Source organism: Morone saxatilis, unplaced genomic scaffold (assembly GCF_004916995.1).
Source record: "Morone saxatilis isolate NCDOM2014 unplaced genomic scaffold, NCSU_SB_2.0 Contig5, whole genome shotgun sequence".
Taxonomy (NCBI): domain Eukaryota; kingdom Metazoa; phylum Chordata; class Actinopteri; family Moronidae; genus Morone; species Morone saxatilis.
Window position 1 is genome coordinate 7,482,887 of NW_023340095.1, and position 15,688 is coordinate 7,498,574.

The window sequence follows — 15,688 nt, forward strand, 5'->3', positions numbered from 1 at the left end:
TACTTCCTGAAACAAAGAGTAAACCAAGCAAGAGGAACAGAATAAGGCCAACCCTAGGGCCTTCACAGTAATATCAGAGAAGCAGGAAGCAGTTTTGATAATACACATGCAGTGTGCAAAATACGGTTTAACCACAGGGTGGCAGCACATCTAATCTCACCATTGACAACCTATTACCAAACACTGAAGGCCAGTTCTGTAATATGTTGCAGCCGAATAAAATCCTAAAGACAGTGTGAGGTGAGACCACATTTTCCTTACATTTTCCTTGTAATGTGTAAGCCTCTTATATTTATTATATATTTATTTATTTAATTTAGCTTTAGCTTGTTGACTTTACACAGTTAGGCCCTGTGTGTACCATATGTAAATGCACTGACAGTGACTTTTCTTGTCTATGTGGTGTTCTGAGACAGGAAGGGGCTTTTACATCACTGAGACAACAATGAAGTCCACACCAGGAGAGACAGACGACTCTCCTCGTCTGTCAGAGCGGCGGGCCAGCACACCTCAGCTTGTTGTCCTCTAAATCGTGGACTAATTCATTGCAGCCCAATAGGCAGATGCTCTAGTTCTGCAACAACCGTGCACAACGTGTGTGCGTACTTTTCATGGCACTCACTGCAGTGTTGTGCAGCCCCTCTCCCCACGCCGCTGCCCATACCAGAGGAAGGAGAGAATGCACTGACCCTGTACCAGTTTGGCAGACTACCTATAACAGCTGCGAGGCCAGCCCCACACCTGTCTCCATACAGCCCGTACACCAAACCACAGAGCAGTGCAGCTGTCAGTATGCAGTCTCTGTTTGAAGGTGATCTCTGAGATGTGCTCCAGACTGGCAGGCTACCCCAGCAACGACAGGGCAGAGGGACTGGCCGCTTTACTCGGAGCATGTGTTGAATTTGGCTTAGATGCCGACAGCCCTCTAGTCCTCAGACTGATGAATGAGCGCCCGGAGCTCCTCTCCAACAGGGACATGGAGGTGACACAGCTCTGCATCCTAGGTGAGGTGGCTTACGCCCTGGAAGGCCGTCACACTGATGGAGGTCCTGAACTCTATAGATGTTGCTGTAGAAGAGGACGTCCTCTCTCCCAGCGAGGCTGCCAGAGTCTACTCCCTGCTGGCTCTGTGTTACAATCCTGCCAGCAAGCAGCAGACACACAGAGGCTGGTCCAGCAGCTGAAAGCTTGTCAAGTCAGCAATATACAGCATTATGTTTAAGTTACTGCTTCCACAATGTGGAATGAGATTTTCACTTAGATTTCACTTATTTTTTGACATTTGTAATTGGTTTCTTTACACTGACGAGTTTGGAACAAAACAAATGTAATGGTATTGCTATTAAGTATTGTTGAGAATAATAGTACTAATATTTGTTTCACAGGCCATTTCCGAGTCACAGAGCATCACAGGTCTTTACAGCTTTTAGTGATGTTGAAGTTATGAAGATGCTCTCTGCGCTGTTACCTCGGAGAGCATAATGTAGAGCTCCTGGCCGCCATGGAGAAACACCTACCAGGTGTGGTTTATTTTCCTCAACTGGGCTAAGGAAAACTTGTCTGTTAGTCTAAATAGACTGCATTTTTCATGCATTGACTGTCTTTAGCCAGAGGGATATTTGTGCTACTTGGTGGCAGAAATGTTAATTCCCCATATGCTGTGCTGTGTGTGTCAGGAAGGCTGGGGAAATTGTGATCCAGAGCTGATCAGCACCGTCCTAGGGTACTGTCTGCAAATGAGGTTCTACTCTGAGCCAATCTTTGAGGCTGTGGCTGAATACTTTGTATGCCATGCTGAGACACACACCACTCTTCAGATCGCTAAACAGATAGTTGCCATGGGAAGACTCAGCAATCTACCACAGGTGAGCACTCTTTCTAATGTTGTAATACTGTACATAAATTAAAAGAATAAAAAATAGTAATAAGTTCATATAATAAGTGGTTCAGGCCTTTGAGACACCTATGGCGGTTCTCCTGTACAAACAGGTCAGAGGGCCACTTCAAAAGCTGCTGGGGGGAAGGTTTACTCCACCAAGACCTTTACTGGATGTGGATACACTATAGGTAAGCACTAACCATAGAAATATACACAACTCTGTGATGAAAATGGGAACATATATGAATTTAATGTGAACACTAAGGTACACAACATCAGTATCACCTCTGTATTTGCCAAACACAGTACATAACAATTGAACAAGCTGAAGTACAAGTTCGACAAAGATTCCTCTGTGGCTTGTATTGGTTGATCCTTAATTTACTGTAAAAAAATAAAAATAAACTTCTGACATTTTTATTTATTCCAGTTCCCCTATTTTTGTCATTTTTTCAAACAGCGTGCCTTGTTTTGAGCATGAAAGTCAAAAAGGAAATAGATTTACAAGGATTATCGTTCAACACAAAGGCATCTGATATCAAAGCTGTCTTCTCACTCTGTTTCCATTTAAATTGAAGCTGGATGTGGGTAACTTCTTTCTTTGTTAAAAAGATAAAAACAAGATGAAAATGAATAAGATCACACCCCTTTAAAGTCCAACTACTGAAGAGGGGTAGTCGTAACAGCTGAAATACTACTTCTCTGGCACTTAGTGTGATTTTATATCTTATATTTGCATCTTATGTCCGGAACTTAGCACTATTTTAATGGCTATAGTTACACTGACTTTACCACTGATTTCAAAGAGCAAAATATTCGTTTTTTGTATGTTGTTAATTTATAAGTTGCTAAATGAAAGTCAGATGACATTTTATGTATTTATTTATTTATGTACAAATGTGTGACATTAAATGTGGTTTAATTGATGTTTGAAGATATACCATAAATTGCCACACAGTATCCTTTGGACTGGTGGTTGATTCTTCAAAACAGTTTAGAACCGCTGATAGAACATGTACACTGCACAGGGTGAAATATTGTGAAAAAATAATAAGAGCTGTGAAGATATGTCCCTGCTGTATCATTACTCATATTGTTATTGACTGTTATTGCTGTTGATTTAATCAGACAGACATGGAATCAAGGCCTAAGGTTAAAAAAATTAAACAGGAAAAGTAAAATTCAAATGTTCTGTAAATGGTTGTTTGCAATACTATTGGCGAAAAAAGTTTCACATGCAGTGTAATATAATAATGTCATATCTAACAGTCTTCCAAAATGTCATATAAATGCAAATAAAACACATTCTAATATTCTGAACATCATGGTCAAGAAACCTTTGGTTACATTTCAAATTTTCCAATGCTTTCATCAACCTGCCACTAACACACAAAGTGTCATAGGAATCTAATAATACGTTGGAATCTGTGTTATTGATTCCCGAAAATGTCTCATTACAACTCATCATTTATGTTATGTTTATGGAAGAGTCTGGGAGGAACGAGGCTGTAAAGAGAGACACATGAATACAGCAGTTGGGCTGGAGGAGGGAAAATGATCGATGGCACTGGGTGGAATACAGGAAAGCTAACAGGTCAAGAATCAGGGCAAAGTGAACATGGGAACTATAAGATGTATTTTAATGAAGACAGACCTCTTGGACGTTGGGTAGATGGTGAGACTTAACTTTCTGCTGTTTCCTGTTTGTTTTTCAAATGTTCTGTCTCATCCTCAGCCACAGCAGTCCTCCTGGTCCTAATGGAACACACAACAGGTTAATCATTGTATTTCTGACTGACAGATAACACTACCAGAGCTACTATATCTGTCTGTCTTCACCTGGTAGAAACAGGAGGCAAGATAACAGTGCGAGGATGCGCTGTTAGGACAAGCTCCCCTCTGACAGCTTCCATCATCAGGTTCTGAAGGGTGTTCAGCAAAACATCCTCCATCATGTCAGCAGGCATATGTTCTGTGTGCAGAGTGTTCTGTGTTTCTGGCCTGTTTCCTGAACATCCTGCAGTGCCCTCACTGTCCACAGGGTTGTGCTGTTCTTTCTGCCCTGTCATTGCCCCACTTAACAGAACCTGAGGTTCACAGTGAGAAGATGTGGGACAGTGAGGAGGAGGGAGGGAGGATGGAAACGAGGAGCAGTGAGGGGGAGTAGTTTCTCGAAGCTGATAGGATATGGGCTTTGGTGCCGAGGTAATCAGAGACTGGGTGAAGGCTGGCTCATCAAGTATGCCCCTGGAAAGGGAGTGAGGGAGAAAGACTCATAAACACACACACACACACACATACACCATTGCTGCAGTTATCTTAACATAACTAAATCTAATCTCCATAAAAGCTAATCCCAGAATTCCATCTAATATCAAATAAATTGTCTCAAGTCCATCGGTCATGCAGGCATGTATCTGAATGTCTGTGCAAATGTTACCTGAGCAGAGTGGTGAGTACATGTGTGATGATCTCTCTCTCAGGGCCGTGTGTCTGCAGTCCGGCAGGGAGGGATGTGCTTGAAGAAGTGGTTTCAAGTTGCTGGGGCTTAACTGACTGGAGCCACCTTAGGAAAACAGCACAGATGCAAAATGTTTCTGCTACTACATATAGAACGAAGCTCTCCTGGATGCTCAAGTTCCTAAGTTTATACATGAAGGATATTCTTATGTAAAGGTTGTGCATCAATAGTCTGTGTTTGTTGTCTGTGAACTACAGAAAGTGCTTTACCTATAGTGCTCATTGAACTGCTCAGGGAAGTGTGTCAGGTACTCCAGAAGCCCATGGGAGTGTGCTGTAACCTCCAGGTGCAGTAGAGCAGGTTGTGGGGGTTTAGGGCGCCTACATACTTTTGCCATGCCTCGCTGTGCCCGCCGCTCAGCTCTTGTTACCTTGGTACATATAGTGCCCAGTGCCTCACAACTACTACTGCCGCAGATAGGAGGAAGAGTCTGCAGGTGAAAGAAAGTGAGTCAAAAAGGTGCAGTAAAAACAAAGCTGTGCTTTATAAACCCTTTAAAACATTTTTTACTGCATCTATAAATTAATTTGATTCCACAAAACATCCCTTCTATTTTCAACAAATAAGGACCACCTTGTATTTCCTGAATGATGGCCCTTTTCTTACTGGAGCTCCTGTAAGTTCCTGTAACAAGATAAAGGGTGAATATGGTGAAGAATGGTTATGGTTACTGTCAAAAAAATGACTTTGAATTTGAGGAAGGACCTCATCTATCAGAACTCTTTGGCTTTCCGTATGATTTTTGTCCGTGATAGTAAATTCATCTTGCTGTCTCTCTTTCTTTTCCTCCCAACGCTGCAAAGCATCATGATACCGAGTCAGTGCGGCTTCCTGAATAACCTGGAAAAGAGAGTAGAGCAGAGTAGAGGAAGGGAGAGGAGATGAAACAGAGGAGAGGAGAGGGGATTTCATTGAATATTGGACTGAAAAAAACAACAAAAAAACAGAACTAATATTCTGTTTGCCATTTAATGCAGCTTTAAATCTACACTAGTACTGCTTAGGTACCTGACAGATGACATCTAACTGATAACAAGTGGGGTAGTCAGTAGAAGTGAATGTAAGAACACAAAGGGCACTCTCCCCTGGACACAGACTACCTCGCTCTGGATGGATCTGCACCACCTGAACAAAGAATCATCAGTTTTCACAAAATAACAAAATTATGGGAGAATCAATGATTGAGTATGACAGACAGTTTCTTCCTAAAAATGGTGAACGTTACACACATATATAAATGTTATTCACAGGCTTTATGTACACCTCCCTGTACCTGCTGACTGCCCTGCTGGAGCAGGTCCCATGTGTAGTGAACAGTGTCTGTGTGGGACACATTGGTCAGGAATAGGATTCTTGAAACTCGTGAGCACACAGGGATGTTGCCTAGAGAGACACTGTCCTCAGACAGGAGTGCAACCTACACACACACACACACACACACACACAAACATTGAGATGAGCACACAGCCTAAAATGGTCACAGGCACAAAGACAAGAAGACTTACAAGGAGCAGACTGATGGTATTCAGCAGAATAAACTCTAACTACAATATGATTTGAAAAGACCAACAACTGCTCTCACCTGTCCTGGAAAAGGCAGCCTCTGGACACAGGGTTCAGATGCCTCACTATCAATACAGTTCAATGGGTTTTTGGAGCCCAGTGCAGGAGAATGAAACCCACATCCCTCAAACCTCACTAGCACGGAGTCCCCATCCTGGATGTGGATCAAAATATCTATCTGGGGATACACAGAAACTGACTCAAAATCACAGAGATAGGAGATTAAGGTACTAGTTAGTCAATGGTATAAATGCTATAAGTCATTATTCTGAATAAATGAATGAAAAAAAAAAGTATTGTTTACTTCTGTTGATGTTTAGTAACATTGGCTATGATTATAGAACTACAGAGAAAACATGTAAAATTGATAGAGAAATATGTCCCCTACAATAAAAGCAGGGTCAGTGGTAAAAGGGGAAACAGAAGGTAGCCAGAGAATGGTTTGATCCTTACATAGTACATTTTAGCCTCCATTGGAGAGAAGATCCATTCCAGCAGGATCGTCTTCCCAGGTAAGACCTCTCCCTCTGGATTCAGGCAGCACAGCACTGGATGATTAAAGTTATCCACCTGTAGCTGTGACAGCATAGCCTTGTCCACCTCATAATGGACTGGCACTGCACCACGGTTGTGTAGTTCATACCCCTGCAAATATAAATGTCACCTGTGTTTTGTCTAGACTTACAGAGAATTTATGAAAGTTGTTTCACTGGATATGAGTAAATCTGTGAAATATTATCAATTAGGGTACAATATAATCAGCTCACTGTGAATAGGCCACTCAAAATAGGCTTTATGTTATAGAAATTAAACACTCACCTGCCTCGGAGGAGAACAGTCCCCAATCGTTACAGAAGTGAAGACGTGTCGCTTGGAAACAAAGTGAAGATACAACCTGTCTCTTTCCACCGTCACCCCCTGAAAGTTCAGCTACACGCAGGACCACAACACAAGCATATGAAGTGAACATTAGGTATTTAACAAATATAAAGAGTTCACCATACTTGTATTGTGGGATGTATTGCTGAAGTGAAAGAACTGTGAATTTCAGCAAAGAAACTACTGTAATTTAAATTTTGATTCTACAGGAATAGTCAAGCAAATTTTGTTTTTGTGTCGTATACTAAATATGAATAAATATGGGCCTCATGTAGATTTAAAAGAAATTCTGCCTCACCAAGATCTCTCTGCCATAAGAAAGTTTGAACACGACAGGAAACCGATCTGTCCCAACAAAGTCATGGCTGTGAAGGACAAAGTTTAGATTTTTTGGGGATCATGTTATTAGTGTAATCTGGTGCCCAGAAGAATACATACATAAAAGCTTAAATGCTACTGATTTTAGGCAACTCTCACCCTGGCCAATATTAACAAATTATCAGATTTATCATTCTGTGCAGTATCCTTTGCAATGATCTCACCTGTAGCTGAAGAGTACTGCCCTCTGCTGGCCAGGGAGCAAAGTTCCAGAACGGGGAGAAACGCTGAACAGATGGTTGTCCTGAACCTGCCAGTGAGATGAAGATACTTTTGCTTTGTGTCTGTAATTTTTGTCAATTTCAATCACGTAGTTATATTTAAATTGAAAATTCTTAGCTGAAGAAAAGACATGCCCGACCTTCATCTGGTACAGCTCTGTGCTGCTAAACTCTCCTGTCTCAGCCCAGTACTCCAATTCAATCTGTTGGTCTTCTGGAAACAAGAATGCCCTAATATTGAAGAGAAGGCCATTTCAGAGGGTTATTCAAATCGTCTCTATCAAGCTCAGTTTGTATAAGCAATGTTTGTAAAACTGCAGTTATCTTTGACGTGGATGGACTGTATTCTTTAAGCTTTACTTTTTCTCACCAGTCTACAGGAATGGAGCAAGGGTTGTGAAACATCAACGCAAAAGTTGAGGGGTCTGAATTCAGGGGAGCGGCACTGAAGTTAAAATCCAACATGGCTTTAGTGAAGATGGAAGGACAAGAGCGCAGACTAGAAACAGGAAAACAATACAAGGTCATACCTCCATCCTCCACACCTTGACATTATACAACATATATATTGTATACAAAGATGTGCATTGTATCAGCACTGTTGAAATCTGTTTTGTACAAAATAATCTAATTATGACTGTAAAAGTGGAACCAAGCTGTATGAAATTCAAGATATTTACATCTTTCACAAAATAATCTATAATTTTCTTCAAAATACAATGTTTGAGCATAGTTGTGCCCCTAACCTGTGCCTGGTGGGGGTTCTGTACGTGAGTTCTGCAGAGGTGGGGTTGGAGAGAAGGTGCTCGTTGAGGCTGTCGAGTGAGAAGAGTTTCCACAGAAGCACCTTGCTGATTCTTCCCACACTGCCACCACCGCACACATCAATCACCTTGAGGGTGGGAAACACGCCCTTAGCTCGCACTTCACACACTGCTTGGGGAGGAGACGACACAAATCCTGGTGGGAGAGACAGATATAGAAAGGTAGCAAAATAGGGAGCACAAGAAAAAATCACTTAGCAGAATACCTTTAGGTGTGTGTGTGTGTGTTTTATATGTACCACTGGCATCCAGCGTCTGGTAGCTGATGGTCCACAGGTGCTGGGCTCGTCTGTGTGGTCTGACAGTGGATCGAAGCAGCATTGTGGAGTGTGATGCGATGGTTCCCCTCTCACAGTCCAGCTGTAAGGCTGAAGGCCAAACAGGACACATTTAGTCTACAACACTGATTCAACTGCTGTACTTTTTGTTACATCTACAGACCAGACACGTTCTACAGTTAGGACTCTTTATTCACCTTACTAAAAAAATTAATATGCTAAATTCAAACACTCTGTCACAGAGAATTGATGAATATCATGCACACACATAAAATGATTGATGAAATGATGAAAAAGGCCACAAAAGAGAATACCACTTGGCACAGTCTCTGGGTCATAAATAGGTTCCACAAGTTTCTGCTGTACAGAGAGACAAAAGGAGACAGGACAGGGGCTGTTGTTCACGAGAGGAACCTCAATTGACCGACAGCTTCCAACCAGAATCTCCCCAACATCCAGAACCGCTTTCTCTGCCTGGGGAGTAAAACAAACATGGACACACTGCTTGGTTTGGTAATTCATGCTTCAAAAGGTGAATGTAACAGTTATTTGATATTGTCTTGAAACCTGACATACAGAGCATACACACACAAAAAAATCACACACAAACACAATAAAAGTCCCACCTCTATGAAGCCTTTAGAGCCCATTCCCACCACTTTAAGGGTAAGCTGTGACTTGTTAAATCCAGGTGTCTGGATCGGCCAGAAGGTGAGAGTGGCTTTGAATGTGTATGTTTCTTCGGCCAGTGGGCTGAAGGACCATATTTGGGCCTGTAACATAAACCAAAAGTAAAAGAAAAGGTAAATAATTTCAGTTACTAAGATTTGTTTTTATCAGTTGCACAGGGTCTGTAAATGTATGTATGATTATTTCAGTCTCTCACTGAGCTCTCATTGGGATGCAGTTCGCCAGCATCCGGTTCAACAGAGATAAGCTCCTGGTCTGGCTCTGGAATGCTCCACTGGAATCTATCATAATGGACAATCACAGAAAGCCAGCTGTAGACAAGATTAATGATTCTGGCATAAATCCAGACAACAAACACTGTCACAAATACAGAGCTGGAATAACAACCATTATGCCAACCAACCGTAGAGGTAGGCGGCTGAGGTTCCTGATGTGGTGGGAGCGCGTGGTCCGTGAGCCCACTGCTGTTGGGTGGAAATATAAACTGCTGTCTCCTTCCAAAGACACACACAGCTTTTCCACCACACTAACAACTTTCAGCTCCTAAAGGACACAAAGACAGATGCACTGAATGAAAAACCCGCAAGAAGAACCGCGTGGTGAGTGCTGCTGCTTTTGTCGCCTGCGTTCCCGTGTAGTTTATATGGTACCTTTGTGTGTTTCGCTGCATTGAGCTGAAAGAGTAAACTGAACCCCTGTTTAGGACTGTCTTCTGTGGGAGTTGTTCTGAGGGTGAGGATTTGATGATTCCCAGGCTGGATCAAACCACAGCTCGGCACTACAAACACAGATTCTGCCAAGGCAGGATATGAGCTGTGGTCCAAACAGAAAGTCAGGGGTAGGTCTCCGGAATTCTGGAGGAGTACTGTCCGATAGGAAAGAGCACTAAGGGCTGGGAACACCTAGAAAGAACAAAATATTACAGTCACAGTTAGTGTATAGCAGTGCTACATAGTCATTTATACCTGTTTCAAAAGAAAGGTTGACAATGCCTTTTTTCTACAGGGAAATTATACATCAGCTTAAAATCAGCTTAACTCTTTGCTGTAGGTATTGAGAGAATGGTAAAACTACAGATAAAGGACAGACTCAAGGAAACAGATAAATAGACAAAAAGAGAAAGAAAGATATACTGTAACATTTGTGTCTTTTTCATGCTTGTGTCTCACCACTCGAGGGGGCTTCAGTGAGCAGCATGGGATGAAATGCTCTTTGCCTGGCTGAAAGGAGTGGCCTATGACTCTGACAGTCACACACCAGGGTGGACACAGCAGTGGCTCCTCTATTTGCTTATTGTCTTGCAGCACCTGTTGCATGGAATTGTTCTGCTTCTCAACAGAGAGGGGGGGACAAATTAGAAAAGGCCTCTGCAGGATTATTAACTGACATATTTTTTGAGACATTTATTTCAAAAAGATGCGCACCATCGCTTGACGTGATGGAATTGTTACTGTAGATAATAAATATTACCTTAGAGAATGCAAAGCACTCAAGTTGTGCTGCGTGGAGAGTATTGAACTGCTTGGGGTCATAGGTCACTCTGAATGAGGTGGACTTCAGTGGAGCCAAGTCAAATGATAAGGGAGCTACAGAGAACGGAGAGTCTTGGGGAGCAGTCCACACCAGGCTGAAGCAGAATCACATGCAACAGAAATCAGACTGAGCAAGAAAAACAATAAAACAGAAATTCTCGTCATGTTTCATATAGAAAAAAACATGTGTGCCATAGTGAGAAGCCACAATCATGACAAGGGTACCTGAGTTTCCCTCTGGTGTGGTTGGTGATGGAGACTGACTGAGAGGAAGTGGATGAAGTCGACAAAGAGGAGGACATTTTGTGATTAAATAGTAGCTCACTGGGCACCACGGATACATGTGGAGAAAATAAAGAACCGCAGGAGAGGGGATCCATGTACCCCATGCAGGTTTCGTAATATTCCTCCATGGGAGTTCTTGACATAGCACCAGCACTGTCTGGTCTCTGGTGTGACTGCTAGAGAATGACAAAGAGAAAGAGTCACAATACTAGACCTTTACTGCACCCTTCCTTAGTGACATCTGCTGTTCAGAAGTGAAATCTGCACATCTGTCATCTGCCTTTGACACTTTACCTCCTCCACGGGGCAGAGCACTCCCTGTTGGTCCAAGCGGACATTAGGATCTGGCTGCATGGCACTGGGAGTGTCTGGCAGTTCCTGTCTGCGGTACCAGTGGAGCTTGTACAGAACCAAGTGTTCAGGTTTCAGTATGGCCGGTTGCTGATGCTCTGAGCGACAGGTACCAATCAGGTCAAGGAACATGGGGTCCTACAAAGGAGATGAGGTAGGTCAGTAGAATAAATAGTCTTGATGGGTTTTGTGCATGCTGTGAGTGCGTATGCATCTGCATATTGGCTCCTACCCTGTGCAGTATGAGACATGGCACTCTCCTGTGATGTGCAATAGGATGTGTGGGCCTATAGACTGCCTTCAGTGTGGTATGGCTCTGTGGGCGTAAGGTACCATTTGCTGGATGGATGCTGAAAACACTGTGCCCGCTACAGTCCAGGTCCCATTGGTAGATAGCATCAACGGGCGAAGAATTAAACAGCTCCACTGTCCGTACGACCGCTTGTCCTTCCTCAACACAGCCAAAGTCCACCACAGAGGATGACAAGGAAACTTTGACACCTAGTTATAAAAAGAAGTATTTGTTCTCATTCTAGACTCTGAGTTAAAGTTGAAGAACTTGGTAGTGGGGTTTAGATTGTTTGACTTTCTGTGTGTCCCGTACCTGTACAGTTTCCAGTGAGTTTGAGCAGACTTTCATTGAGTGCCCCTCTACATTTTAGAGACAGGTACTCTACAGCGACGGTATCCACCACAGCAGGAGTATAGGTGACTGCAGCCCGTAGTGATCCACCAGGCGCCACCTTACCCCTGGTGACATCACATCTGAACTCTGACCCCAATAAAGGCACCCCATTGGACAGGTGTGACAGAGAGAAAGACGCAGTAACCTGGAGGAAAGGGGCACAAAGAGAGATGAGAGAGAAGGCCATTGAGAGTGTACATTTGAATTTGTGTATCTTTCTGCACTACTCACAGGAGAGGGGTTGAAGATGTCAAAGTGTTTCTGCAAACTTTGGCCGACTGCCACGGAGCCAAAGTGCAGCACTGGACTACACTGTTCTTTTTCATCCTTGGTACCTGGATTTCTCAGCTGAAGACATGGGTACTTGGCTGAAAAAGAAATCAGAGGTAAGACAAGATGAAGTGTGAGAGCATATTGGTTCCCATTTACCCCTCATCTTCTTGCACAGTATTCTGAAAATGATTATATTCACCATTTGCCATATGGTTCAATCCATAATACAGAGGCATATTGTCAGTATATGAAAAATGAAGTGGTGATTAAAACAATTATGGAATATACATCTTTGCTCAAATGTGCATAGTTATATACAGTCAGCCCAGTGATCAGCTGGTTGTGTGTTTTGTATTTTGCTTCTTTTTTAATTTTTAGTTTATGTATTCAAACCTGCAAAAAAGTTGAGATCAAGTTGTTATCTTATTCCTACCTATCCATTCAGATTGGACCACAAATTGTGCCCCAATAGTAATTGTTTAGATACTGATTGTACGGTCTATGGTGCTGATTTATGTGTCAGAACCACACACATGGCATCCAAAATCTGTAAATCTCATTTAGTCCTGTCTCAGCAGTGAGTTACAGTACCTAGTCCCTGCAGGAGTACAGTGCAGCAGCTCTCTGCCTTGTCCCCTTCTTCTCCAAACCAGCAGTACGCCTGTTGCTGGCACACCAGTGCCTCTTGTGGTTGGAAGACCACAGTGATGTGACACTCCTGGCCAGGCTTCAATAAGCCTTGCTCAGGGGCTAGCTGGAACGGTGCTGTGCACTGCCACTGGAAGCATGTCTGGAGTTTACTGTGGGAAGAAGAGTATGCAGAAAAATGTGGAAGACGCACAAAAAGGAGAGAGGGAGAGTGGGATTTATTAACAAGAGTACAGTGAAGTCAAAGGTGAGAGAGTGAAGAGTATGGCATCATTTGTCTATCTCCTTGCTGAAAAGCACAAACACACGGGTAAGAACATGAACACACCAATACTTAAAATAATTCGTACAACACCTTTTTCATCCCTTCTTTTTTTCTGCATTAGTTAAATGTACCTGACATTTCTGAGCAGGAACGTAGTATGTGAGGAGTGTTGAACAGCACAGAGTGGCAGCAGCACAGAGTCGGGCAACTCCAGGGCATGGCAGGGAATGATGGCACGGAGGCATACTTGGAAGCTGCCATCTTTACCTTGAAACTCAATGCTGTCTTCATACTCACACTGTCCCAAGCAGATGATGAAGATTAAACAGGTGAAGTAGATCATGTTACATGTCTTTAATTATTCATTTTAACTATGAATAACAATCTGTATATGCCATATGTGTATCTTTCTCGGCTCAACAAAGAGTGTAGATTCATAACAAATAATTTTAGATTTTTGTTACTGAAAGTCAAATTATTTAGACTTACAGTACCTGAGCATGTTTAATGAAGAGACTGCTAACGTATTAGTCTGGAAAAGTCAATTGAGCCCACATATAAAAGCCTTGGGGGAACAATACTTTCAAACTACTGATAAGATCTACTAATAGTGTGTAACTTTGTGACGTGTTACCTTCTGGAGTGGTCTAAAGATGACTGGCATTGAAAAAGAAGTCCCTGGGCTGAGAACAATTGTCTGGGGAATCATGGTGGTGAAAAACTTGGACACAGGAGGCCTGCGAGAGGGCAAAGATAAAAACACGATAGATTCTGGATACTCTCAAAATGTAGAGTGCAGTGCTTGGAAGTAGTGTGTGTTTGTAAGACCTGACGTGTAGCTTCTGCAACTTGCTATGGATATTCTTTAACACTAATGTCTTGGTGAACTTTCTTCGCAGGTCCCAGTCCTCCCAGACCAGCTCTGGCTTCATTTCCAACCCCAAGAAGCAGCTTCTTTGGCTTGACGCTTGTCGCTGGTGCTTTCCACCCTTTTGCCTCTGGTGTATCCCTGGATCCTGAAGGGTGGGGCGTTGCAGAAGATGTGAGTTTAGAAAAAGATAAATAACTTTTCAAGTAACTGCAGAAGATGCCCCACAGACAGTATAGATTGAATATTCAGTATTTCATGTTTATTGCAGAGCTTACACGGCCGTACTGAGAGGCACATCAGAAGAGCCCACTTTCTCTCGGAGCACAGAGTTGTGTAATTCAGACTCAAATGTTTTGTGCTGGTACGATATTGTGAGAGAGACCAGTAAGGATTTATAAATCAATCAATGTGTCAGAATAACTAATAATTAATAGGTCCATTTTATTTCAGTCCACCAGCTAATGTGTAGCTACTGTAACTGCTTTAGGACATACTGTGATCAATTTCATTAAGGACTCGTATGGTGCATTGTTCCTAATTGTAGGCATATATAGGCAGAGAAAAGAGACAGACAGCTTTATAATAAAATAGAGACTTAATAGACCGCTGTGGCGAATGGACCATTTTGGTTATTCAGAGTTGGTAAAGCTATAAACTAAACAAATTTAACACAGAAGTTCAGTGAAGTTGTGATATGTGAGTTACTTTGATATATTTCCCAGAGGTGGGGGGCTCCCACTGTGCTCCTGCAGCCAGGGGCTCAGGACCCCGAGCCTCAGCTAACATGGCTGGAAAAAGAGAGAATTCAACCAACATTAAACACATTCAACACATAAAATCTACATTTGAAACCACGTTGACAGGAGTGTTTACGCTATTAGAGAACAGTCAAACGTAAACAGAGTTATTGCTAAACTAAACAGCGCTGGTCTAACAGACGCATTCTTACCTTCTTTCAAATAAATAGCTTTCAAAACTACTATTTATCCCGTCTGAGTGGTGAAAACACCGCCAACAACAGTCACCTGTGTGAGCAGGAGAGGTTTTGTCGGCCACACGGTTGCCTTGGCAACGGGCAATTGTTTGCGTCGCCATGGTTATTACGGCAGCCGAGGAGGAGGGCCACTTGCAATTTGCGAAATGGTGCCAGGCAATGGAGAATGTAAATACATGGCACACGATGTTAAGAGTTAGAATCATTAAGAATATTAATAGTAAGAGTAATTATTGCCCTTAATAAATGACCAGAACTAACCGTTTAATTGTAAATCACATTGGCATTCACTCTCTCAGTCTGAATTTATTGGACATATAAAAGACGGGCTCAACAACACATGAACTCAGCTTTATTTTTCTTTATATTGTTCCTCTCCACACAAAAAAAACTACTAGTGTTGATTTTAAAGTTAAATATATTAAATTCTATAATGTTAAATTATATTGACAACATAACACGCTTAATATGAGTTCACAAAATACAATGCCATATTTATAGTAACTTTGAAATACAATACGGGCAGACATTTCTTTGTGTGTGTGTGTGTG

The 15,688-nt window shown here is 42.3% G+C and overlaps 1 protein-coding gene across 1 annotated transcript; it reads right to left on the minus strand.

The window, feature by feature from the left end:
• Positions 1–3,502: 3,502 nt before the first annotated feature.
• cfap65 (cilia and flagella associated protein 65) lies at positions 3,503–15,173 on the minus strand. Its single transcript, XM_035676088.1, has 35 exons — positions 15,093–15,173; positions 14,849–14,931; positions 14,101–14,288; positions 13,907–14,009; positions 13,404–13,570; positions 12,951–13,159; positions 12,318–12,454; positions 12,006–12,231; positions 11,634–11,902; positions 11,345–11,539; positions 10,991–11,226; positions 10,704–10,860; positions 10,403–10,540; positions 9,884–10,135; positions 9,637–9,776; positions 9,430–9,514; positions 9,170–9,316; positions 8,858–9,017; positions 8,505–8,633; positions 8,188–8,401; positions 7,812–7,940; positions 7,582–7,672; positions 7,385–7,470; positions 7,141–7,207; positions 6,783–6,893; positions 6,417–6,608; positions 5,983–6,141; positions 5,674–5,817; positions 5,409–5,525; positions 5,106–5,240; positions 4,974–5,024; positions 4,610–4,830; positions 4,320–4,445; positions 3,719–4,126; positions 3,503–3,634 (listed from the first exon to the last, which is right to left on the minus strand). The coding sequence occupies exons 2-35, from the start codon at positions 14,927–14,929 to the stop codon at positions 3,562–3,564; spliced, it is 5,343 nt and encodes a 1,780-aa protein (XP_035531981.1). The 5' UTR covers positions 14,930–14,931; positions 15,093–15,173; the 3' UTR covers positions 3,503–3,561.
• Positions 15,174–15,688: the final 515 nt, after the last annotated feature.